General features: G+C 43.0%; 1 protein-coding gene across 1 annotated transcript in view; it reads right to left on the bottom strand.

The window, feature by feature from the left end:
- Positions 1–24,336, bottom strand: part of LOC121396432 (ATP-binding cassette sub-family G member 4-like) — a 52,695-nt gene extending 28,359 nt beyond the window's left edge. Inside the window, exons 1-3 of the mRNA XM_041571328.1 lie at positions 24,041–24,336; positions 3,062–3,330; positions 2,561–2,678 (exon numbers count right to left, since the gene is read on the bottom strand). Of these exons, the coding sequence (XP_041427262.1) occupies positions 2,561–2,678; positions 3,062–3,287 (344 nt within the window). The 5' untranslated portion in view covers positions 3,288–3,330; positions 24,041–24,336. The remainder of the gene's footprint in view (positions 1–2,560; positions 2,679–3,061; positions 3,331–24,040) is intronic.
- Between the last annotated feature and the right edge of the window lie 2,099 nt (positions 24,337–26,435).

Raw genomic sequence — 26,435 nt, 5'->3', positions numbered from 1 at the left:
CACTTTCACTGAAGGTACTTACGTTAAAATGCGTTCCTTGCGTCTTTCATAAACATGAGTACAGTGTTTGGCTGCCTTCAGTTCCAAATTGAGTGATGACACATGGGAATTCTGGAGCTACCACCCCCTTCTGACCAGTCAGCAGGGCCGGAACTAGGGGTAGGCAAAAGAGGGCCTAGGGCACAACAATAGGGGGACCCAGGGTCAGACTGGGCCAGCAGGACAGCGGGAAAAAAACGGTGGGCAGGCCCGGATTTGTGACTAGGCCACAAAGGTCGAGCCTAGGGCGGCAGATTATTAGGGGCAACATGCCGCCCAGCCGCTCTATGGGGAGCACTGGGGACGAGCAGCTCCCCAGTGCTCCCGCGCTTTTGTGTACCTGTGAGGTGTTTGGTTGAGTGCTAGGTAAATCTGGTGCAGTCCACACCGGTCCCAGTCACTGCTGTAAAAAATAAAAAGGTACACGTAGGGAGCTGGAGGGAAGTTAAACATATAGGAAAACATATAGAATAAATGAAAAAACACAAATTTTATAGGCAATTATAAGTAATATATGGTTTTGCTTTTACATGGTGCTTAAAATTAATATTATCTTTAAAAATAGCCACTTTATTAGAGCACCCTCTACATGTTCACTGTCTGTGTTTCAAATGAGGGGTGGGCGTGTCCAAAAAGTCCCTGCCAGAAGCACAGTAGGAGGGGGACAGCCAATCACAGCCCTGCAGTCACACAAGCACAGACAGGCTTTAGTTCCCTATCAGGTCCTGCTTGCGGCTGATTGGTTCCTGTCCTACAGTGCAGTGAGCTGAGAGACACCAGCTCCCCTGCACAGCCTGGGAATTCAGTAGGGATGCACCGAATCCACTATTTTTGCTTCGGCCGAACCCCCGAATCCTTTGCGAAGGATTCGGCCCAATACCGAACCGAATCCGAATCCTAATTTGCATATGCAAGTTAGGTGTGGGAAGGGAAAAACAATTTTTACTTCCTTGTTTTGTGACAAAAAGTCACGCGATTTCCCTCTCCACCTCTAATTTGCATATGCAAATTAGGATTCGGTTCGGCCAGACTGAAGGATTCCGCCGAATCATAATCCTGCTGAAAAAGGCTGAATCCTGGCCGAATCCCGAACCGAATCCTGGATTCGATGCATCCCTAGAATTCAGGGAGCAGGAAGTGGAAGGAAAGGGAGGGATTATTAAGGGGTTTGCAGAATTATTCAATAAACACTACATTTTAAAGCACAATTCTTCTATATCTAAATGATGCACTGGTACATTCTCATTTTTAGCACAAAATGCCTCCTTTAAGAAATGAAAACATTTTTTTGTGAAGGTGGACAGTCCCTGTAGGGTCAGACTGGACCGAAGGGACACTGGCCCCCTTACCTGTTGCACGGGATCTTCCACACACACCCCTGTTGGCCAGGATCTGCAGGCTCACCCCCACTGGTTGAAATTGGCGTCTCCCAAAAGGAGAGAGGAGGTAAGCAATAGGGCATTGGAGGGCAGGGATTTGTGAAGAGGATGAGGATGGTGGGTTCTCAAGGTGGCGGTCCTGGTGGGCTACCAGTACGACACTAATAAATCTGCACCTACGATCTGCCAAAACTTTCTAGAGTGAGAAAACATTTCCTGAGATCTAAATAGAGATGTGATATTGTTCATGCTATCAACGGGGCTTTCATGTTTAAGAGACTGGAAGTAGAATGGGGGTATTAGTCACACTGCAATATGCCAACCTTTTGGAATACAATTATACATGTCATATAAAACACCTGGTTATATAGTTAAATGTCCCCTTGCACGTACCTTATCTGCAGGGATAATTGCTGATTAAAGCTGAGGCAAATAAATATCTCAAAGAGCAGACTATATCAAACACAGTAACAAACCCAGAGTAAAACACATGCATGTAAAAAGAATCAGTCTTTGGGAATTGAATCAACCACAAAACAGTTGTCACTGAATATAAGACACCCCTAATTTATCTGCACACTCCACAGCACAAAGATACATGACTGAAAGAAACCTCCTACATTCCTATGTACCTACAACACAAACCTTCAACAGGTGGCCACTACATGAGAGGCGTTTAGCTCCATAAACATTAGTCTAGATCTTCTTGTTTCAATTTATGGCTGAAAAAGACTGTTCTTTAGATCAAAATCCAATGACTACCTTCACCTACTTCTGAACCCAAGGAGTCTTGAATACTACCATAAGGGTTATTTATATGTCTTTAATGCTATTATCTTTTTCATGTTTGGGAGCTGTGCATAAACTCTGGGCTTCAATTTATATATTAATGGCCTCACCACAACTACCAGTTTTATTTATTTATTCCAATAACCATTAATATTTAGCGTTCTTTATACTGTATTTACTGTATCATGTTTTGATATTCTCTTGTCCTATAAATAAAAGCTAATATTTGTATTACTTTTTAAACATATCGCACCAAATATATTGCATTTTGGTCTACTGTACCTATGGAATTAATACATATAGAAGTGAAATATAATTTTTTTATTAAACTTTTTATGTACTGTATTTCTCACCTGTACCCAGCGAGAATATTCATTAAGGTAGATTTTCCAGCTCCCGATGGTCCCATAATTCCAATAAGTTCTCGACTGCAGAACATTCCGGATAAACATTTCAAGAGAGTCTTATATCCTGTGAAGAGTAAATTAGTAGCACTGTCAAATACAGAGACACTTTTCTTTCAATCACATTTAAAATTGTACCATGGAAATACTCGCTCATTTCTGCCCAACATTCTCATTACTATTTAGAATTTCTCTCACTCCCAGTCCTCATTACTTTATTTTAAGGATGCACCAAATCCACTATTTTGGGATTTGAGTCCTTCTTGATAGATTTGGCCAAATACTGAACCCTAATGTGTATATGCAAATCAGGGTTAGGATGTGTAAAAAAAAACCAAGGATTTGGTTCAGCAAGGCATGTGGATTTGGACAAATCCTGGATTCAGTGCATCCTTCCTTTATTTTTTCTATCATTCCATCCCTCTGTGACTCTGCTTCTATCCATCTCACCTCTCTTTCTCCAACATGGCCCTTCTCTCACAGAGTAAGAAATGTCTTTGAATTCAATATCAACAGCAGAACGTTTGGGGAGATGACAGAAGCGCCGTGCGTCAGTGATATGGTTTTCCACTTTCTTCAGGTGAGTGGCAAGCAGAGTTGTTTCTTGTTGGTTCTGGCAAGATCCATCCTCAGCAATGCCAGAGGCTTGTATTGGGGGAGGATTTTTTTCTGCCATGTGATAAGTGGGAGCAACTTCTGAAAAACTCAAATCCAGGAATCTGCAAAAACATAAATTTGCCATTATACAAAAATATTGGGTGATCATTCTAATAATGATGTTAATAAATATGATTATGTTTAGGCCCCATGTCAGACAGGAAGATTAGTAGCTGGTTAGAAATAAATGGTTGCTTTGTCTCCATAGCAAACAACACAGGAAAAATTAAAGGGGTTGTAAACCCTAACATGAAGGGGCAGATTTATCAAAGGTCAAGATGAATTTTTGAATGAAAAAAAAAATCGAATTTCAAGCTATTTTTTGTGTACTTCGACTAGGGAATAGTCCAAATTCGATTCGAATTTGAAAAAAATTTGAAAATTCGAATATCGAAATTTATTATGTACTGTCTCTTTAAAAATTCGACCAACCATTCGCCATCTAAAACCTGCCGAATTGCTGTTTTAGCCTAGGGGGACCTCCTAGAACCTATCTGGAGTCAATTGGTGGACTTTGTAAAATCAAACTTTTTTTGGGAAAAACTTAGAATCGAATTCGTTTGAATTCGCTATTCCTTCAATTAGTACGATTCAAATTCGGCCGAATGTGGACCTATTCGATTGAAAACTGACCTATTCGACCAAAAAAAACTTCGACCTAATTTCGGTTGGTCTTTTTGAATTTGAATTTCGAAGTTTTTAAATTTGAAATTCGACCCTTGATAAATATGCCCCGAAATGTTGCATAATTAAATCAAATGTAATTCTAATCAACTTTCCAATGTTAATTATAGAAAGCATTATGTATCTGCCTTTTGCCATTCACTGTATTAATGAAAAGAAGTAGGAAAGACTCCAGTCCCCACAATGCTTTGCATATTCTGCGATTAAAGGGCCTATATATTAAACCTTAGATTTTTCTGGTCGAGTTTTTAAAAGGGAAAAATTTGAATTTTTAAAGAAAATAAAAAATTCCAATTTTTAGAGATTTATTACGCCACGTAGCTGCTAAAAATTTGAATCCGAAAAAATTATGTAGAAGTCAATGGCCGATGGCCCCTTAAACAATTGTAAGATGTTTTTTTACTTTCAGGATTCTTGATAGTTTAGGGCTGTTTGAGTTGTTTTTTGTTCAATAAACAGATACGTTTTTCAGGTTACAAACTATAAAAAGTTGTATCGAGAATCAAATCAAAAAAGTCACAAGATTTGAATTGTTGCATGATTTTTTTCCACCTTTTTTTAGAGAATAATTATTGGTAAATTAAGGGGATCTGGGTTTGGGAGTTGTCAAATTTTATTTAATTTAGTGAAAAGAAAGTCAAATTTTAGTAAAAAGGCCTCTAAAAGTACTGTAATTAAGGTAAATGACTGATGTGTGAAAGGTATTGTGGGAGAGTTTAATACTGCCACAATGTTTCAATTGTACATGTAGTCAGAAATAGTAGCATAGTACTCAAAAGACTAGTGATGTGCGGTCAGGGGTTTCCCCACCCGCACCTGACCCTAACCCGCCTGCCTTTAGCCCGCACTTCCGGGTTCCTTTTATAGACCTGTGCCAACCCGCCCTGCCAATGACATCACAAAAGGGGCGGGGTGAGCAGGTGCGCAGCTATAAAGCCGGAAGTCGAAAGCCGGCATTTGAAGGTGGCGGTTGGGGAGAGCAGGAGAAGTGCTGTAGCGGCTGCTACAGGCAGAAGCAGGTTACAAGGTTACAAATAAAGGGATTCTGACATAATTTTTATGGTGTAGTTTTATTTCAAAATTACACTGCTTACATTTCAAATAATTCACTCTACCACATAAAATTTTATTCATGAACCAACAATCGTATTTCGTAGGCAGCCATCTCAGGTCATTTGTGCCTGATCCTGCACTTTAAGAAAGAACCAGCACTTCACAATGGAACTGCTTTCACCTACTCAATGTAACTGGGGGAGTCACAGTGGGACTTTTTACTTTTGAGTGATATTCTCATATCCACCATGGTGTTGAGATCCTGTTGTGTTCCTGTGACAGGGAGCTATTATTTGGTTCCTTCCCAGTGTTCTCTTCAGGGGTGGGGGTGATGAAGCCGGCGGGGTTGCCTTGGGTGCCCGGACTGCATGGCCCTCTGAGAGTGAATACCAATATCGGGTCACACTAAATTAACATAAACATTGTAAAGGACAATTGAAATGCTAGCTCTATTTTATTCAGAAGTGCTAGGTTAATTAGCCTTTACACTTAGCACATTTCACTAAATCTGTCATGTCAATCTCTTTCTATTTTAAAATTAGAACAACTGCTCTAAACCTCAATGGGTGACTACACAAGATTGCGAGTGGATGTTAAACTTTAATTTCCCTGTCAGGCCCTTTCAGCCACTGCCAGCACTGCTCAATAAATTAATGTCTTTGCTGCTTTTTTGTGTCCTCCATATATTGCTGCAAAACATTTTGATGTAAAAACCATACACTGACTGCTACTACCCAGACACAGCAATGCCTTGTAACACCAATTAAAAAAAGAGACATATCATTTTTAATATAGATTTTGATTGACTACACGATATTGTTGTTGTGAAAATGTGTTTTATTAGTATTGAGTGAGAATATGTTTATATAAAAAAGAACATTCAGTAGTGGCAGGGTCTGCAACTATAACTTGTAACTCTAACGTGTTTAGTTCCTGGGTGCTTATTCTACGTGAATTCCTTTATGTATCCTGTTTTTGACTAGGGATGTCGCGGACTGTTCGCCGGCGAACTTGTTCGCGCGAACATCGGCTGTTCGCGCTCGCCGAATGTTCGCGAACGTCACGCGACGTTCGCCATTTTGGGTTCGCCTTACCTGGCGCTTTTTTTTGACCTCTCACCCCAGACCAGCAGATACATGGCAGCCAATCAGGAAGCTCTCCCTCCTGGACCACCCCCACACCCCCTGGACCACTCCCCTTCCATATATAAACTGAAGCCCTGCAGCGTTTTTTCATTCTGCCTGTGTGTGCTTGCAAGAGCTAGTGTAGGGAGAGAGCTGTTACTGATTTCACTGATTTCTTTGAGGGACAGTTGATAGTAAGTTTGCTGGCTAGTAATCTACTTGATACTGCTCTGTATTGGAGGGATAGAAGTCTGCAGGGATTTGAGGGACATTTTAGGGTAGCTTTGCTGGCTAGTAATCTACCTTCTACTGCAGTGCTCTGTATGTAGCTGCCTGCTGTGGGCACTGATCTCTTCTGATCTCATCTGCTGACTGCTGTAATAACCCAATAGTCCTTTTATTTTCTTTTTTGTTTTTTTACTTTGCTAGTTGCTACTATAAGCCCAGTGCTATTAGTCTAGCAGTGTTGGGGAGTGGGACTGGTGTGCTACTGTGCTGCTCCTAGTAGTTCAGCAGCACCAACCCGAGAAAAATATTTTTTTTAATATACATATATTTTTTTTTTCTTTTACTTATCTTACTGTTCTTTAACGCGTACAGTGCTGTTGCTGTTCTTCATAGTAGTGCACCAATAGTAGTGCACTTGCAGGCATTATTTGCTCAGTGTGTTCTTCATTTTCAAACAACAACCATCTAGCTGTGTGAGCTTGTTCACATTCTGTCTAAATATCAATAATAATACCGTCTCTAGAAACACCACCCGAGTGACGTTTTTCAGGCAGCAATAATATATTCCGTATCCACTGCTGTAGTAGTGTATACGTTAACCTTGTAGGCATTATTTGCTCAGTGTGTTCTTCATTTTCAAACAACAACCATCTAGCTGTGTGAGCTTGTTCACATTCTGTCTAAATATCAATAATAATACCGTCTCTAGAAACACCACCCGAGTGACGTTTTTCAGGCAGCAATAATATATTCCGTATCCACTGCTGTAGTAGTGTATACGTTTACCTTGTAGGCATTATTTGCTCAGTGTGTTCTTCATTTTCAAACAACAACCATCTAGCTGTGTGAGCTTGTTCACATTCTGTCTAAATATCAATAATAATACCGTCTCTAGAAACACCACCCGAGTGACGTTTTTCAGGCAGCAATCATATATATCGTATCCACTGCTGTAGTAGTGTATACGTTAACCTTGTAGGCATTATTTGCTCAGTGTGTTCTTCATTTTCAAACAACAACCATCTAGCTGTGTGAGCTTGTTCACATTCTGTCTAAATATCAATAATAATACCGTCTCTAGCAACACCACCCGAGTGACGTTTTTCAGGCAGCAATAATATATTCCGTATCCACTGCTGTAGTAGTGTATACGTTAACCTTGTAGGCATTATTTGCTCAGGGTGTTCTTCATTTTCAAACAACAACCATCTAGCTGTGTGAGCTTGTTCACATTCTGTCTACATATCAATAATAATACCGTCTCTAGAAACACCACCCGAGTGACGTTTTTCAGGCAGCAATCATATATATCGTATCCACTGCTGTAGTAGTGTATACGTTAACCTTGTAGGCATTATTTGCTCAGTGTGTTCTTCATATTCAAACAACAACCATCTAGCTGTGTGAGCTTGTTCACATTCTGTCTAAATATCAATAATAATACCGTCTCTAGAAACACCACCCGAGTGACGTTTTTCAGGCAGCAATCATATATATCGTATCCACTGCTGTAGTAGTGTATACGTTAACCTTGTAGGCATTATTTGCTCAGTGTGTTCTTCATATTCAAACAACAACCATCTAGCTGTGTGAGCTTGTTCACATTCTGTCTAAATATCAATAATAATACCGTCTCTAGCAACACCACCCGAGTGACGTTTTTCAGGCAGCAATAATATATTCCGTATCCACTGCTGTAGTAGTGTATACATTGACCTTGTAGGCCTTGTTTGCCCAGTGTGTTCTTCTTCTTCATTTTCAAACAACAACCATCTAGCTGTGTGAGCTTGTTCACATTCTGTCTAAATATCAATAATAATACCGTCTCTAGCAACACCACCCGAGTGACGTTTTTCAGGCAGCAATAATATATTCCGTATCCACTGCTGTAGTAGTGTATATGTTAACCTTGTAGGCATTATTTGCTCAGTGTGTTCTTCATATTCAAACAACAACCATCTAGCTGTGTGAGCTTGTTCACATTCTGTCTAAATATCAATAATAATACCGTCTCTAGCAACACCACCCGAGTGACGTTTTTCAGGCAGCAATAATATATTCCGTATCCACTGCTGTAGTAGTGTATACGTTGACCTTGTAGGCCTTGTTTGCCCAGTGTGTTCTTCTTCTTCATTTTCAAACAACAACCATCTAGCTGTGTGAGCTTGTTCACATTCTGTCTAAATATCAATAATAATACCGTCTCTAGAAACACCACCTGAGTGACGTTTTTCAGGCAGCAATAATATATTCCGTATCCACTGCTGTAGTAGTGTATACGTTAACCTTGTAGGCATTATTTGCTCAGTGTGTTCTTCATATTCAAACAACAACCATCTAGCTGTGTGAGCTTGTTCACATTCTGTCTAAATATCAATAATAATACCGTCTCTAGCAACACCACCCGAGTGACGTTTTTCAGGCAGCAATAATATATTCCGTATCCACTGCTGTAGTAGTGTATACGTTGACCTTGTAGGCCTTGTTTGCCCAGTGTGTTCTTCTTCTTCATTTTCAAACAACAACCATCTAGCTGTGTGAGCTTGTTCACATTCTGTCTAAATATCAATAATAATACCGTCTCTAGAAACACCACCCGAGTGACGTTTTTCAGGCAGCAATAATATATTCCGTATCCACTGCTGTAGTAGTGTATACGTTGACCTTGTAGGCCTTGTTTGCCCAGTGTGTTCTTCTTCTTCATTTTCAAACAACTCCCATCTAGCTGTGTGAGCTTGTTCACATTCTGTCTAAATATCAATAATAATACCGTCTCTAGAAACACCACCTGAGTTGTTGTTGTTGTTGTTTTAAAAATAATGCCAGGCAAAGGCAGGCCGCCACGCAGAGGCACAAGGGGCCGTGCTGCTATGCTATCCTGTGGCCCTAGGAAATTGCCCAGTTTTAAAAAGGCAATGACCCTGAACTCCCAAAATGCTGAAGAGGTAGTTGACTGGCTTACACAGCACACCCCATCCTCTACCGTTTCTAACTTTACCACAACATCCTCATCCTCCACTGCTATGGGCACCCCACGTAACACTTCCTCCACCACCGGCGCCCCTTCTTCACTGGAGTCAGAGGAGTTATTTTCACATGAGTTTCTTGAACTGAGTGATGCGCAACCATTATTGGCAGAAGAAGATGAAGGAGATGAGGACGTTACACCAGATTTAATTCTGGCAGAGAACACAACAGAGATGGACATAATGAGTGATGACGAGGAGGTCCCCGCTGCTGCTTCCTTCTGTGAGCTGTTAGAAGAAATTGATGCATCTGAGGAGAATGAGGATGAGGAGATTGATGTTTTATGGGTGCCCAGTAGAAGAGAGGAAGAGGAGGATAGTTCAGATGGAGAGACGGAGAGTCAGAGAGGCAGGAGGAGAATAAGACTTAGAAGAAGCAGGGAGGACAGCTCGCAGGGAACAGTAGGGCAACAACATGTATCGGCACCTGTGGTCAGCCGGCCAACGCACCCGCCATTGCCGCCAACGCCGCCGACTTCTACTGTTACCGCCAGATTGCCAGCCTCAAAAAGGTCAGCAGTGTGGGATTTTTTTAATGTGTGTGCCTCTGACAAAAGCGTTGTCATTTGCAATGAGTGCAGTCAGAAACTGAGTCTTGGGAAGCCCAACAGCCACATAGGTACAACTTCTATGCGAAGGCACATGAACGGCAAGCACAAAGCACTTTGGGAGCAACACCTCAAAGGCAACAGGCAAACTAAAAGCCACCCTACTTCTGGTCCAGCATCTTACTGCTCTACCTCTGCTGTCCTTCACCCGTCTGAACCACCCTCCACTCCGCCTTCCACCTTGACCACCAGTTCCCATTCCCAGTCATCTGCCCCCAGCCAAGTTTCTGTGAGGGCCATGTTTGAGCGTAAGAAGCCAATGTCTGCTAGTCACCCCCTTGCCCGGCGTCTGACAGCTGGCTTGTCCGCACTCTTAGCCCGCCAGCTTTTACCATACCAGCTGGTGGACTCTGAGGCCTTCCGCAAATTTGTAGCAATTGGGACACCGCAGTGGAAGGTACCCAGACGCAATTTTTTTTCAAAAAAGGGAATACCACACCTGTACCACCATGTGCAGAGCCAAGTCACCGCATCTCTGTCACTTAGTGTTGGGCCAAAGGTCCATATGACTACTGACGCATGGTCCTCCAAGCATGGTCAGGGCAGGTATGTCACCTACACTGCCCACTGGGTGAACTTGGTAATGGCTGGGAAGCAGGGAATGTGTAGCTCAACAACGACAGTGGAGTTGGTGTCACCGCCACGGATTGCACGCGGTTCTGCCACCACCTCTACTCCTCCTTCGCTCTCTACCTCGTCTTCTTCCTCTTCTTCGTCCTCTGCTGCTGGGTCCTCCTCCTCCACACCTGTGCACCCCCAGCTCCCCCTAGGCTATTCGACGTGCCAGGTACGCCGTTGTCATGCTGTCTTGGGGATGACGTGCCTGTAAAGCAAAAACCATACCGGATCTGTACTCCTGTCATCTCTGCAGTCACAGGCCGATCGGTGGCTGACCCCACACCAACTGAAGATCGGAAAAGTGGTGTGTGACAATGGAAGCAATCTGTTGGCAGCACTGAGACTGGGCAATTTAACACATGTGCCCTGCATGGCACATGTTCTGAATTTAATAGTACAACGTTTTGTCTCAAAGTACCCAGGATTCCAGGACGTTCTCAGGCAGTCCAGGAAGGTGTCGGCCCATTTCAGACGGTCCTACACAGCCATGGCACGCCTTGCTGACATTCAGCAGCGGTACAAAATGCCAGTCAGGCGTTTGATTTGCGACAGCCAGACTCGCTGGAATTCAACGCTCCTCATGTTGGAACGTCTGCTGCAACAACAAAGAGCCGTCAACGAATACCTGTTTGAACTGGGTGGTAGGACTGGATCTGCAGAGCTGGGGATTTTTTTACCCCGTTACTGGGTGCTTATGCGCGATGCCTGCAGGCTCATGCGCCCTTTTGAAGAGGTTACAAATATGGTCAGTCGCACCGAAGGCACTATCAGCGACCTAATACCCTTCGCTTTCTTCCTGGAGCGTGCCGTGCGACGAGTGACAGATGAGGCTGTAGACCAGCGTGACGAGGAGCAGGAAGCGCACGATTTCTGGTCGGAATCACCAGAACGAACCCAGGCACCTGCTGCAACGCATCTAGCTGTGTGAGCTTGTTCACATTCTGTCTAAATATCAATAATAATACCGTCTCTAGAAACACCACCTGAGTGACGTTTTTCAGGCAGCAATAATATATTCCGTATCCACTGCTGTAGTAGTGTATACGTTAACCTTGTAGGCATTATTTGCTCAGTGTGTTCTTCATATTCAAACAACAACCATCTAGCTGTGTGAGCTTGTTCACATTCTGTCTAAATATCAATAATAATACCGTCTCTAGCAACACCACCCGAGTGACGTTTTTCAGGCAGCAATAATATATTCCGTATCCACTGCTGTAGTAGTGTATACGTTGACCTTGTAGGCCTTGTTTGCCCAGTGTGTTCTTCTTCTTCATTTTCAAACAACAACCATCTAGCTGTGTGAGCTTGTTCACATTCTGTCTAAATATCAATAATAATACCGTCTCTAGAAACACCACCCGAGTGACGTTTTTCAGGCAGCAATAATATATTCCGTATCCACTGCTGTAGTAGTGTATACGTTGACCTTGTAGGCCTTGTTTGCCCAGTGTGTTCTTCTTCTTCATTTTCAAACAACTCCCATCTAGCTGTGTGAGCTTGTTCACATTCTGTCTAAATATCAATAATAATACCGTCTCTAGAAACACCACCTGAGTTGTTGTTGTTGTTGTTTTAAAAATAATGCCAGGCAAAGGCAGGCCGCCACGCAGAGGCACAAGGGGCCGTGCTGCTATGCTATCCTGTGGCCCTAGGAAATTGCCCAGTTTTAAAAAGGCAATGACCCTGAACTCCCAAAATGCTGAAGAGGTAGTTGACTGGCTTACACAGCACACCCCATCCTCTACCGTTTCTAACTTTACCACAACATCCTCATCCTCCACTGCTATGGGCACCCCACGTAACACTTCCTCCACCACCGGCGCCCCTTCTTCACTGGAGTCAGAGGAGTTATTTTCACATGAGTTTCTTGAACTGAGTGATGCGCAACCATTATTGGCAGAAGAAGATGAAGGAGATGAGGACGTTACACCAGATTTAATTCTGGCAGAGAACACAACAGAGATGGACATAATGAGTGATGACGAGGAGGTCCCCGCTGCTGCTTCCTTCTGTGAGCTGTTAGAAGAAATTGATGCATCTGAGGAGAATGAGGATGAGGAGATTGATGTTTTATGGGTGCCCAGTAGAAGAGAGGAAGAGGAGGATAGTTCAGATGGAGAGACGGAGAGTCAGAGAGGCAGGAGGAGAATAAGACTTAGAAGAAGCAGGGAGGACAGCTCGCAGGGAACAGTAGGGCAACAACATGTATCGGCACCTGTGGTCAGCCGGCCAACGCACCCGCCATTGCCGCCAACGCCGCCGACTTCTACTGTTACCGCCAGATTGCCAGCCTCAAAAAGGTCAGCAGTGTGGGATTTTTTTAATGTGTGTGCCTCTGACAAAAGCGTTGTCATTTGCAATGAGTGCAGTCAGAAACTGAGTCTTGGGAAGCCCAACAGCCACATAGGTACAACTTCTATGCGAAGGCACATGAACGGCAAGCACAAAGCACTTTGGGAGCAACACCTCAAAGGCAACAGGCAAACTAAAGCCACCCTACTTCTGGTCCAGCATCTTACTGCTCTACCTCTGCTGTCCTTCACCCGTCTGAACCACCCTCCACTCCGCCTTCCACCTTGACCACCAGTTCCCATTCCCAGTCATCTGCCCCCAGCCAAGTTTCTGTGAGGGCCATGTTTGAGCGTAAGAAGCCAATGTCTGCTAGTCACCCCCTTGCCCGGCGTCTGACAGCTGGCTTGTCCGCACTCTTAGCCCGCCAGCTTTTACCATACCAGCTGGTGGACTCTGAGGCCTTCCGCAAATTTGTAGCAATTGGGACACCGCAGTGGAAGGTACCCAGACGCAATTTTTTTTCAAAAAAGGGAATACCACACCTGTACCACCATGTGCAGAGCCAAGTCACCGCATCTCTGTCACTTAGTGTTGGGCCAAAGGTCCATATGACTACTGACGCATGGTCCTCCAAGCATGGTCAGGGCAGGTATGTCACCTACACTGCCCACTGGGTGAACTTGGTAATGGCTGGGAAGCAGGGAATGTGTAGCTCAACAACGACAGTGGAGTTGGTGTCACCGCCACGGATTGCACGCGGTTCTGCCACCACCTCTACTCCTCCTTCGCTCTCTACCTCGTCTTCTTCCTCTTCTTCGTCCTCTGCTGCTGGGTCCTCCTCCTCCACACCTGTGCACCCCCAGCTCCCCCTAGGCTATTCGACGTGCCAGGTACGCCGTTGTCATGCTGTCTTGGGGATGACGTGCCTGTAAAGCAAAAACCATACCGGATCTGTACTCCTGTCATCTCTGCAGTCACAGGCCGATCGGTGGCTGACCCCACACCAACTGAAGATCGGAAAAGTGGTGTGTGACAATGGAAGCAATCTGTTGACAGCACTGAGACTGGGCAATTTAACACATGTGCCCTGCATGGCACATGTTCTGAATTTAATAGTACAACGTTTTGTCTCAAAGTACCCAGGATTCCAGGACGTTCTCAGGCAGTCCAGGAAGGTGTCGGCCCATTTCAGACGGTCCTACACAGCCATGGCACGCCTTGCTGACATTCAGCAGCGGTACAAAATGCCAGTCAGGCGTTTGATTTGCGACAGCCAGACTCGCTGGAATTCAACGCTCCTCATGTTGGAACGTCTGCTGCAACAACAAAGAGCCGTCAACGAATACCTGTTTGAACTGGGTGGTAGGACTGGATCTGCAGAGCTGGGGATTTTTTTACCCCGTTACTGGGTGCTTATGCGCGATGCCTGCAGGCTCATGCGCCCTTTTGAAGAGGTTACAAATATGGTCAGTCGCACCGAAGGCACTATCAGCGACCTAATACCCTTCGCTTTCTTCCTGGAGCGTGCCGTGCGACGAGTGACAGATGAGGCTGTAGACCAGCGTGACGAGGAGCAGGAAGCGCACGATTTCTGGTCGGAATCACCAGAACGAACCCAGGCACCTGCTGCAACGCAGGGAGAGGTGTCAGAAGTGGAGTCAGAGGAGGAAGGTGGCTTTGTGGAGGAGGAGGACCAACAGGAGCAGGCTTCCCAGGGGGCTAGTGGTGACCTTTTGGGGACCCCTGGTCTTGTACGTGGCTGGGGGGAGGAGACCGTGGATGATGCAGTCCTTGATAACGAGGAAGCGGAGATGGATACCTCTGCATCCAACCTTGTGAGAATGGGGTCTTTCATGCTGTCATGCCTGTTGAAGGACCCCCGTATCAAGAGGCTTAAGGAGAAGGACCTGTACTGGGTCGCGACTCTACTAGACCCTCGGTACAAGCATAAAGTGGCAGAAATGTTACCAACATACCACAAGTCTGAAAGGATGCTGCATTTAGAAACCAGCCTGCAAAACATGTTGTACAATGCTTTTAAGGGTGATGTCACTTCAGGAACTCATCAACATTCCAGGGGCAGAGGTGCCAGTAATCCTGCCACGAGCGCACCTGCAAGGACAAAGCACTTTGGCCACTCTGTAACGTCAGACATGCAAATGTTTTTCAGTCCAAGGCAGCGGCAGAACCGTTCGGGATCCACCCTCAAAGAACGCCTCGACCGGCAGGTAGCGGACTACCTGGCATTAACTGCAGATATCGACACTCTGAGGAGCGATGAACCCCTGGACTACTGGGTGCGCAGGCTTGATCTGTGGCCAGAGCTGTCACAATTTGCCATGAACCTCTTGTCTTGCCCCGCCTCAAGTGTCCTCTCAGAAAGGACCTTCAGTGCAGCAGGAGGGATTGTAACTGAGAAGAGAACTCGCCTAGGTCACAAAAGTGTGGATTACCTGACCTTTATTAAAATGAATGAGGGGTGGATCTCGGAGGGTTACTGCACGCCGGAAGACTTGTGCTGAGTTTCTGATTCTGACTCCCCATGCAGCTGTCCTTCTCTGCACGCCTCATGACTCCACATACAGCTGTCCTTTAGCGTCCTCCTCCCTCCACCACCGTTACAAACTAGGGTGCAAACCCTACTGGTTTAATTTGAATCCAGGTAAATCCTGAGTTTTTCTGGCCTCTGTGCTTCAGTGGCTGTGACAAAAAATTGAATATTTTCAGCATTTATATGGCATATTTTTTATGGCCTCTGTGCTTCAGTGGCTGTGACAAAAAAATGAATATTTTCAGCATTTATATGGCATATTTTTTCTGGCCTCTGTGCTTCAGTGGCTGTGACAAAAAAATGAATATTTTCAGCATTTATATGGCATATTTTTTATGGCCTCTGTGCTTCAGTGGCTGTGACAAAAAAATGAATATTTTCAGCATTTATATGGCATATTTTTTATGGCCTCTGTGCTTCAGTGGCTGCGACCAAAAAAAACAGAATATTTTCTGCATTTATATGGCATATTTTTTCTGGCCTCTGTGCTTCAGTGGCTGTGACAAAAAAATGAATATTTTCAGCATTTATATGGCATATTTTTTCTGGCCTCTGTGCTTCAGTGGCTGCGACCAAAAAAAACAGAATATTTTCTGCATTTATATGGCATATTTTTTCTGGCCTCTGTGCTTCAGTGGCTGTGACAAAAAAATGAATATTTTCAGCATTTATATGGCATATTTTTTCTGGCCTCTGTGCTTCAGTGGCTGCGACCAAAAAAAACAGAATATTTTCAGCATTTATATGGCATATTTTTTCTGGCCTCTGTGCTTCAGTGGCTGTGACAAAAAAATGAATATTTTCAGCATTTATATGGCATATTTTTTCTGGCCTCTGTGCTTCAGTGGCTGCGACCAAAAAAAACAGAATATTTTCTGCATTTATATGGCATATTTTTTCTGGCCTCTGTGCTTCAGTGGCTGTGACAAAAAAATGAATATTTTCAGCATTTATATGGCATATTTTTTCTGGCCTCTGTGCTTCAGTGGCTGTGACAAAAAAATGAATATTTTCAGCATTTATATGGCATATTTTTTCTGGCCTCTGTGCTTCAGTGGCTGCGACAAAAAAAACAGAATATTTTCAGCATTTATATGGCATATTTTTTATGGCCTCTGTGCTTCAGTGGCTGCGACCAAAAAAAACAGAATATTTTCAGCATTTATATGGCATATTTTTTCTGGCCTCTGTGCTTCAGTGTCTGCGACAAAAAATTTTTTATATTGTTAGCATTTATATGGCATATTTTTCCTGGCCTCTGTGCTGCAGTGGCTGCGACCAAAAAAAATTAATATTGTTTGCATTTATATGGCATATTTTTTCTGGCCTCTGTGCTGCAGTGGCTGCAACAAAAAAAATTAATATTGTTTGCATTTATATGGCATATTTTTTCTGGCCTCTGTGCTGCAGTGGCTGCGACAAAAAAAAATTAATATTTTCAGCATTTATATGGCATATTGTTTCTGGACTTCTGGTTCAGTGGCTGCGACAAAAAAAACATAATTTTTCAGGAAAGTACACATGCCTAATTTTTCAGGGTTCTGCAACAGTGGCAAAATCGCATCTTTTATGGTCACCGCAGGTGATCAATAAAGTAGACCAAAACTGGGCCCACACTGCAGAATCAGTGTTTTTTGGTTCACTTCACTGTACATTGAATTACCTCTGCCTGACAGTGCACGTGCGCACAAGCACGGTGACTGCTAAACACACCACTACAGAAATATTGCCACCAACAGGACGAACATCCTGGAGGTGACAAGCAACTAGTAATTAAAAACTATTATTTGCTCACTTAACGGTATCATTCATTAAAGCTCTTTGCGTCTTTTTGCGTTGCAGTAAGCACCGCGTTTCGTCTTTGCGTGTGAACAGGCTGTAACCTTTACACGACTTGATTGGCATGTAGACGCCGGACGTTTTAAAGCATTTTATTACACAGGTTTAGAAATGTAGTGTGATTTCTGCCCTTTACAGCACAAAACGCAGCGCTGTGTCAACAATGGATTTTTTAGAAACATTTTTGCCCTTGATCCCCCTCTGGCATGGCACTGTCCAGGTCGTTGCACCCTTTAAACAACTTTAAAATCATTTTTCTGGCCAGAAATGTCTTTTCTAGCTTTTAAAATTCGCCTTCCCATTGAAGTCTATGGGGTTCGCGACGTTCGCGAACCGTTCGCATTTTTGACGCTTTTTTTCCGACGTTCGCTACATCCCTATTTTTGACCCTTGCTTGCCTACCTGACTGTTCTGAACTTTACAATCCTGACCCTAGCCTGCATGACTATTCCAAACTCTCCAATCCTGATCCTTGCCTGCTTGACTATTCTGTACGCTTCAGTCCTGAACCTTCCCTGTCTGACCTGGCTTGAACTCTACCTGTACCGACCGGCCTGTCTGACCTGGCTTGAACTTGTCTGTTCATGCTATTCCGTTGGTTCCTCCTGAGTTGTGTTGCTTTCCGTGTTAAATCCTTGGTAAACAATTGTGCCCTTTTTCTCGTCCAGAACTCTTGCTTGGCTCCTCTCTTATTAAGACCTGGCGGCATTAGCGGAGGGCTCCTCCCAAAGTGAAAGGCGGCTGCTACAGGCAGAAGCAGAGCCGAAACCAGGGAGCATAGCACCTGTTCTGGAATTCGGGTGCCGATTATGACACAAAACTTGCCTCCAAACCAGGAATTGAAAAATAAGCTCCTGCTTCGAAGCCACTGGGAGTAACATCCAAGGGGTTGGTGAGCAATATGTTGCTCACAAGCCACTGGTTGGGGACCACTTCCTTAGAGTGAACATTAACCTATTAGGTAGTTAGAGGCATACGGTCAGTCATACAGTACAGTCCAAACCTAATAAAAAAGACTTAATCTTTGGGTCACGACAACATTTTGGATGTTCCATGTCTAAATTGCAGTTTATGTGACTCTGATATAAAAGGTGTTATAGTGAAGAATACTTAAGAATTAAGCCAAACATCAAGAGTTTTGTATATCCTAATAGGTAAACATAGAAGTTAAATCAAGAATTTGGTCCAAATAAAACAGAGTTATTAATATACTGTATAGCAAAAGCTATCTTTTATTCCAGCAAAACGCAGCGTATCCCAACTGATACAACAAGCGCTTCATACAAATGAACATTGATGAACTTAGTTTTACAAAAACAGAACAAATATATAAGTTCAGTATATTAAAGGGGTTGTTCACCTACTGTATAAAACACATTATTCATTTTAGGTGGTTTCAGAAATAAAGTTGGTTCCAGAAATAAAGACCCTTTGTAATTAATTTCTATTTTCTATTTATAATCTAGTGATGTACGGGGCGGCCCGAAACCTGTGGGACCCGGGGTTTACCTACTGGTCAGGCAGGTTCAGGCCTGCTCTCGCACAAAATGTTTGGGTTGGGGCGGGTCTGGGTTGAGTGACCTAGCACTGCGGCTTCCGGCGCCTAAATTTATAGACTTGCGGCTGCCTCCACCCTTTCCTTTTGTGACATCATTGCGGGGCAGGCGCTGGTCTGTAAATAGTGGTGCAGATTAGGATCAGGTGCTGAACAAGAATTTTTCAACCCGCACACCACTATTGTGATCGTTTTTCTAATAATGAAGTGGAAACTTTCATTTTTCACCTTCTAAAGAACCTCAGGGGGCACCAACTCTGTAAATTGTTTTAAATTGATACATTTAGCTAATAAGTTTTTTTATCTTTGTCTCTGATGGGCAGAATCCCTGAGCTTTGTTAAAGTCATTCTCATTCTCATGGAATGCACCTGCATCTACCTCTGATACACTGTCTGAGCTGTGTGCCTATATATTTTGCAAATGCCTATTTACTGATTTAAATTTGTCTCTGAAAAATAAAGTTATTCTGATCTGTTCGACTGCAAGAACCCCATGGTGCCAATTTCTTTATTGGTTAAAGCACAGTAGCCTGTGGGAGTTGCTCAAACTCCAACCTTCTTTGAGCAATTCGCTTAGGGTATCAACACAGGATACCCTGCAGGATGACCAATATAGAAATTTGTGTCGGTGAGCTACAGTTCATCTTATATTTTGGAATTAGCCTGTGAAAGTGTTACAGTCAAGTATAACCCATGCTCTAGTATACTAGCTGGTGGTTAACTCCGTTGGCCTGGATAGTCCAAAAACGTGTTACACATGTCAGTGGGCTGCCAATGGGAGGAGGCAGGAGAAGATTTGGTGAGCCTTCTCTGCCAGCTCAAAGACTCCAAGAAAATGCTACTATAAGCCTAAGGGTTTTAATGAACACGTGGATTTCTATAATTTCAAACAATTAATAAATGTTTGTTTCAAGTAATTGTTACAGAACGCCTTGCTTAAGAATGAAATACATTCACTCCAAACACAATGCACAGCATCACCCTATCTTTCGGCAGACTAGGTATCTAAGAGGCGTATTAATAATCAGCAGCTAAAGTTTATACCTGATTTCAATATTATATATGGCCGACACTCACAGATCCCCTGAACAGGCCTTATTAAAAGAATAGAAGACCACAAAAACATATCAGGTACAGGTATGGGATCTGTTATCCGGAAATCCGTTATCCAGAAAGCTCTGAATTACAGAAAGGACATCTCCCATAGACTCCATTATAATCAAATAATCCAAATTTTTAAAATGTATTTCCTTTTCTCTTTAATAATAAAACAATACCTTGTACTTGATCCGAACTAAGATATAATTAATCCTTATTGGAAGCAAAACCAGCCTATTGGGTTTATTTAATGTTTACAAGATTGTTTAGTAGACTTAAGGTATGAAGATCCAAATTATGGAAAGATCCCTTATTTGGAAAACACCAGGTCCCAAGCATTCCGGATAACAGGTTCCATACCTGCTAAAGCTTTGTCAAAGCCTATGACTAAGTCTGCTATAGCATGAAAAGCATAAGGCATCGTGGGCCTGCCACTGTAGGTGTGGGGGCATGTTTCCATGGGTGACTTTTAACGCTAAAGCAGCCTTTACACTAAGATGTATACTTTAAATGTTAGGCTCAATTTGCTGGGTCAGAGAATGCCCTTAATATAATTAGATGAGGCCAGGACATATGACTATCTACTGAACAACAACTGAATTGGGAAATCACTTGCCTTATTATAAAGAACACCAGTAATTGGAATAGCCAAGGATTGCAGCGCCCCTTGATAAAAAGCTGAATAAACAAAAGTATTTGTAAAAAGGCTAGTAAATGTATACATACTGGTTCTAAACATCAAATAAAACAGGGGGCTTCTGCATATGCTCTGTATACATTTTCAGCCTTAAACTAAAGATTATTTAGCAAAATTGTCCTTCAGTAGGCGGTCACTGTCCATTAATGACTTCATATTTTCAGTATATTTTGCATTTCCCACCATGGAAATACTGCTCAACATAATATTACAAAAAGGATATTCCTTGGGCTCATTATGGATCACTTTCAAGCCATGCATTGATTGCCAATGTCCAGGATTTTCCTGCAAAGTATTTTAGTTGAATGGCAGTTTAAATACTCAGTACTATGCACTCTAGTGTACGTTTTCCTGACCATAAAGCAAATTTCATGTACATATAGTATTTCTAGTCTATATGACATTTCTATCATGAAAAAATTGAATTTTTCGTTATTTCTTGGGCTAAACAGGAAAAATGAAGCTACTCAATATTTGGTCCTTGCAAGGTGGTGTGTAATATGTGATGCTAAAACATCATACACTATACAAAACTACCATATATAGACAGAATGAAATAACGTATATGGCTATCACATATTCTGTCTATATGTATATGTATATATATATATATATATATATATATATATATATGTGTGTATATATATATATATGTATATATATATATATATATTTATATATATATATATATATATATGTATATATATACAGTACCCCCGGTGGGCCCAGACCCCCCCTCCCAGTCTGACACTGCAATAGTTTAGCATTACACGTTTGTTTGAGTTTTCATCAATGGGGGTAACAATGTCAAATGGATGACAAAGCTAATTTACTAAAATGCAAAGTTGTGTCCAGGGTGCCGAACACTGGCAAATTTTCACTAGCGTTACTTTGGCAATCAAAGCGAAGATGCGGTAAAGATCTATAATGCCTAGTGCAACTTTGTTAGAGGTCTTCGCTCAGGCTAATTTGCATACAGCGGGAAATTATAAAGTTGAATGGATGTATATGTTGCAGCAAATACATTTCATTAAACAAGTCCATGGAACCTTAATAAAGAAAATAGAGTTGTTATAATGCCCTACACATGAGCCCAGTCAAGGCCGGATTTGCGTCCCCGGTGCCTCGCGGTTCTATTGCCCGCCATCCTAGGCCTGAGGATCCTATCGCCGTGGTCTGCATGCACCCACCTCACGCAAGCACGCAGACGTACATGCGATATTGCACTGGGAAGCGATGGAGAACGCTGTGTTCCTAATGCGGCTGGGCGCATAAGGCCCTTTGTGACCTTGCCACAAATCCGGACCTGAGCCCACTGTATTGTTTATGTTCCATATGTTAGAAAATGTATGGGGGAACCTGGTTACCAAAAAAAAAATGTAAGGACTTTTGCAGGCAATCACTCTGAAAAAAAGAAAAGATGCCAGCGTTCCACGAAAAATATGATAATATGATGTAAATAACAGAAGATTGAGGAAGATCTATGCACTCCAATGCACTTCGCCTGGCCTGAGCTGGTGAAGGCAAGATTGGCGAAAGAGGTAACGGAGTAACGTCCATTCACCAGAGCGAAAATTCGCCTGGTGATAGAGTGCAAATGACCAATAGCGTCTGTCTCTTTCGCTAGTGAAGTTAGTAAATCAGCAAAGTGCCTGTAACGCTGACACATTGTTGCCAGCGTTAGTCACTTCGCCCTTTAGTAAATCTGCCCCTATAGGAGATGGCCTCACTAATTCAGAGATTTCTGGAAAACTGGTTTCTAGGTTACAGATCCCATACCTGTATAGTATTGTATTCAATTTCACAAGATTTCTCTGTGTTGCTGGTCTTTTTGCAGTATCTAGACAATTTACCATGCACCTGAGGCAAAAATCATAGACTCCATGTTGATCAAATAACTAATTTTATTTTAAATAAATTCTCTGAAAAAATAAAATGGTACCTTGTACTTGATCCAAACTAAGATTAAGGGATTTATTTATTAAAGTCCGATTTTATCTGGTCAGACTTTAAAATGAAAAAAAAACAATTTTTTTCATACAAAAAAAACCTTTTCTCATGATTTATTAACCCCGATGGTGTTAAAAGTCCAAATAAAAATATACTCCAACTCAGACCTGCCGAGTTCATGTAGAAGTCAGTTGGGTTAATTTAAAGTTTGAACTATTTTAGTGGACTTGCTGAATGGTGATTCAAATTACAGAGAGACTTTTTTATCCAGAAAACTCCAATCCCAAGCATTCTGCATAACAGTCCCATACGTGTACTATATATAAGTTTAGGGGGGTGTGTACTGAGCAACTTACTTAAATGTGCTGCACAGGCCAAACTGTGACAGCCTGACCCTAATTTTTAATCTACATGCTGTATAGCATTATATAATGCAATGGTAATATTAGCAATTAACATTCAGCTGAACAGGAGAGATTCTGCAGGACCAACAAACTCTGGCAGGCCATACATAGGGGAGCTACAGTAAATGTGATGGTGGGTGTTTCATAAGGTTAATATTTGTTTTTGCCTACATAGGTATTCTTGGTAGCTTAGACCCCATGTTTCCACTTATACTGTGAAAATAACAACAGAATCGATGAGCTATATTAAAACCACATTATCTGAAAAACCTTCTTAAGGGCAGTGTCACACGCTAAAATTCGGAGAGATTTAGTTGCCCAGCGATTTACATTTTAGCCGGTGGGAAGGCTTTTCTGGGAGATTAGTTGTCTGAAGAAGAGGCAATTTGTTGCTGGGCGAAAATGTCATCATTAGTGTATAGAAAATAACAGCAAAGTGCACATGATTACATAGTGTGCACAGTTCCATAGTCATATTACACACTCCCATATAAACATATAGTACCAGTGAGTGACCCCTGCATCCACACATGCTTTGGAAATAATTCACTTGCTGCCTGTACTTACTGTACACTTCTGGATAACAACCTACCTCTATTCTGTGTCAAGCTGTCCCTCTTTACAGGTGTCTGTTATTTGCCATCTACTCCTTATTCCCAGCCCCCACATCTATTGAACTGTTTCCTCCTTTTTTTTACATTGCCAGAATCGATTTTTACCCATAATACTTCACTCCTCATTTCTATATTTCCACCTCCATGTTCTCTTTCTCTATCTATACATGTTTTCACCTTTTTATTTTGGCCTCCTAGAGATTGACTTCCCCCCTTCCCCAACACCAGGTCCCACCCATATTTTGTTTTTACTGATCTGTGGGCCAGGCTGTTATTCCGCTGTGTGTGAACTCATATAAATACTTGTGCATCCCTCTCCTCACCTGCACGCCAACTCCTTATCCCTTGCATTCACCTTAATTTCCCCACAGTGACCCACCCCCGCTCCCCCATATACTCCTAGTCTCAAATGCGATAAAGGGTCTCACCTTCCAATTCCAGAGGGGATCAATGCTCCCCTTCCAGTCAGTAGCCTCCAGCTGCAGTTAGAGTAGCTCCCCCCGCCCCAGGGGATCTAGGGGGAAGGGATGCTTCAGGACAGGGGCTGGCAAGAATAAACTGCCATTCGGAGTGGAAAGCCTCGCACAGTGGGATGCTGCGGTTCCCCCATGCTTTATATGGCTGTAGACTAAGAATGTGTTCCCTGGTCCTGTAGCAGAAAGCCCAAGCTCAGACAGAGATGCTCTAAAGCTGATGCAGTTCCATCATCTGGCAGAGGCTGCTGAGAGGCTGGGCTTCTCTTAAAGTCACATCACTCCAGTAGCAGTGAGAAGGAATATACACAACTTGCTGCTCTATTTGTACTTTTTTGTACACAAAATGAAAAGGTGCTGTGCTCCTGTGTGCTGACAGCATCTATACTGTACAAGACTAATTAATTAACGGGCCGATAAAAGCTGCCGACAGACCCAGCCATCCGATGGGCGTCCCCGATCGATATCTGCCCAAAAGTCGTGCAGATGCCGATCGGGCAGGGTAAAAAATCCCATTGGATCACGGGCGCATCTGTTCGTTGATGCGGTCCCACAATCCGACCGCCCATATTGCCTCCATTCTGATCCGACCATGGGCCCTAGGGAGTTCCTCCCTAAATGTTTCCTTCACAAACAGCAGTATCATGTTCAGTTCAGTACACTTAGAAAACCCTATAGGTTTTATTCAGGGTCAGAATTAGGGGTAGACAGAAGTGACACGTGCTTAGGGCGCAACACTTGGGGGGCACCACACATGTATCCAGGGGCTTATTTATAGTAAGGCACCCTTGAACCTATGCCTGGGGCAGCAGGTTTTGGGGGGTGACCCTCGGTTGCCTATAAATATATTTTTTAAATATAATAAAAAATTCCCCGTCTCTGCCACAGATTTCTATATGAGATCCAGTGACGGAGCTGGGGGGGGGGTGAGGGGTAGTGGGCCAGGTTGGTTGGTTGAAGTGACATTATGCGCGCACAACGTGTGACATCACTTCCACTGCATGAGTGTGTGTGATGTAATGCACACAACGTGCTGATGTCACACGCACAACGTAGGGGGCGTGTTTAGGTCCAGTGCCTAGGGTGGCATCAGTCCTAAATACTGCCCTGCATGTACCTTGTCTGCTGCCTACACCTAGTTGAAGCTTGCTTATCTTAAATAGTGACAATTGTATATTTGCTTATCTTAAATTCTTACAAATGTAGCTTAGTACAGGTGCTGAGTATTCTTGGCTCTCTGCCAAAAAGCCCCTTATTTTAATTAAGTTTCAAAAACTTTGTTCTCCTGCATAGACACTAGAAAAGTATTCAAAGAGAAACTCTGGACTTTTAATAAAAATCTGGCACTGTGGGCTGAGCTGTCAAAATTGGGATTGTCCCGCAGAAATATAGGATATATTCTAGTTGGAAGATAGCGGTTCAAGAAAGGAGTTTTGACAAAACTGGGGAGTTGCCAGGGCACTGTCTTATATACAAAAAACACAATTTGTTCTTACGCTCAGCCTTGCAGGGGTTAATTCCTCAATGCTTCGATCCTCCGCAAAGGATTACCGCAATCCTTTGTAGACTCAGGTGGATTTGAGAAAGGGCTAAGCCCGAAACATGTCGTGTGATTTGTAGTCAATAAAATATTTTTCTAGCAGTAACTGTTATTTGAGTGCTGTCGGCAGAATTCTGAGTTGCCAGGGCACATAATGATCATGACCATGAGCAAGGGGCATTTTTTTTTACTTACTGGGGTCCTATTTTACTTGTTGGCAGGGCCCACCAGTGCCCAGACAAGTGGGCTAATAATTAGGGGGAAGGTCCTGCTTAAGTATGAGTATGTCTCCATAGTTACTCCACAGCCTTCATCATGACAGTCTACCTCTAACACCAAAGACAATTTCCCAATCCACCTTAGGTTGCCATAGATGCAAAGATCCGCTCGTTTGGCAACATCGCCATCTTTCCCCGATATGCCATTAACAAACATGGCTATATCGGGTGTAATCTGATTGTTTGGCCGTATGGCCGAACGATCCGTTTACGATGTGCCGTGGGCTCCGGCGGGATCGGTCGGGTCAAAATCAAACCTGACCGATTGACCATTCTCCGCTGGACGAAAGATGTCGGCACACGCCACACACAATCCGAAAATTGTACGAATCCTTGATTCGTACAATAGGATCTGTGTGTCTATGGCCACCTTTAGGCTTAGAGCCATTCAACCCCTTTTCTCATTGTGAAGTGATATAATTCTACGACTTGCATTCAATTGATCATATATCACAATATACAACTGATTAGTAAAAAACTAATTATTTGTACATGGCAGTTCAGAAACACAATTCTCATAATGTAATAATCA

Source organism: Xenopus laevis, chromosome 7S (assembly GCF_017654675.1).
Source record: "Xenopus laevis strain J_2021 chromosome 7S, Xenopus_laevis_v10.1, whole genome shotgun sequence".
NCBI lineage: Eukaryota > Metazoa > Chordata > Amphibia > Anura > Pipidae > Xenopus > Xenopus laevis.
This window is presented reverse-complemented; position numbering and strand designations above follow the sequence as displayed.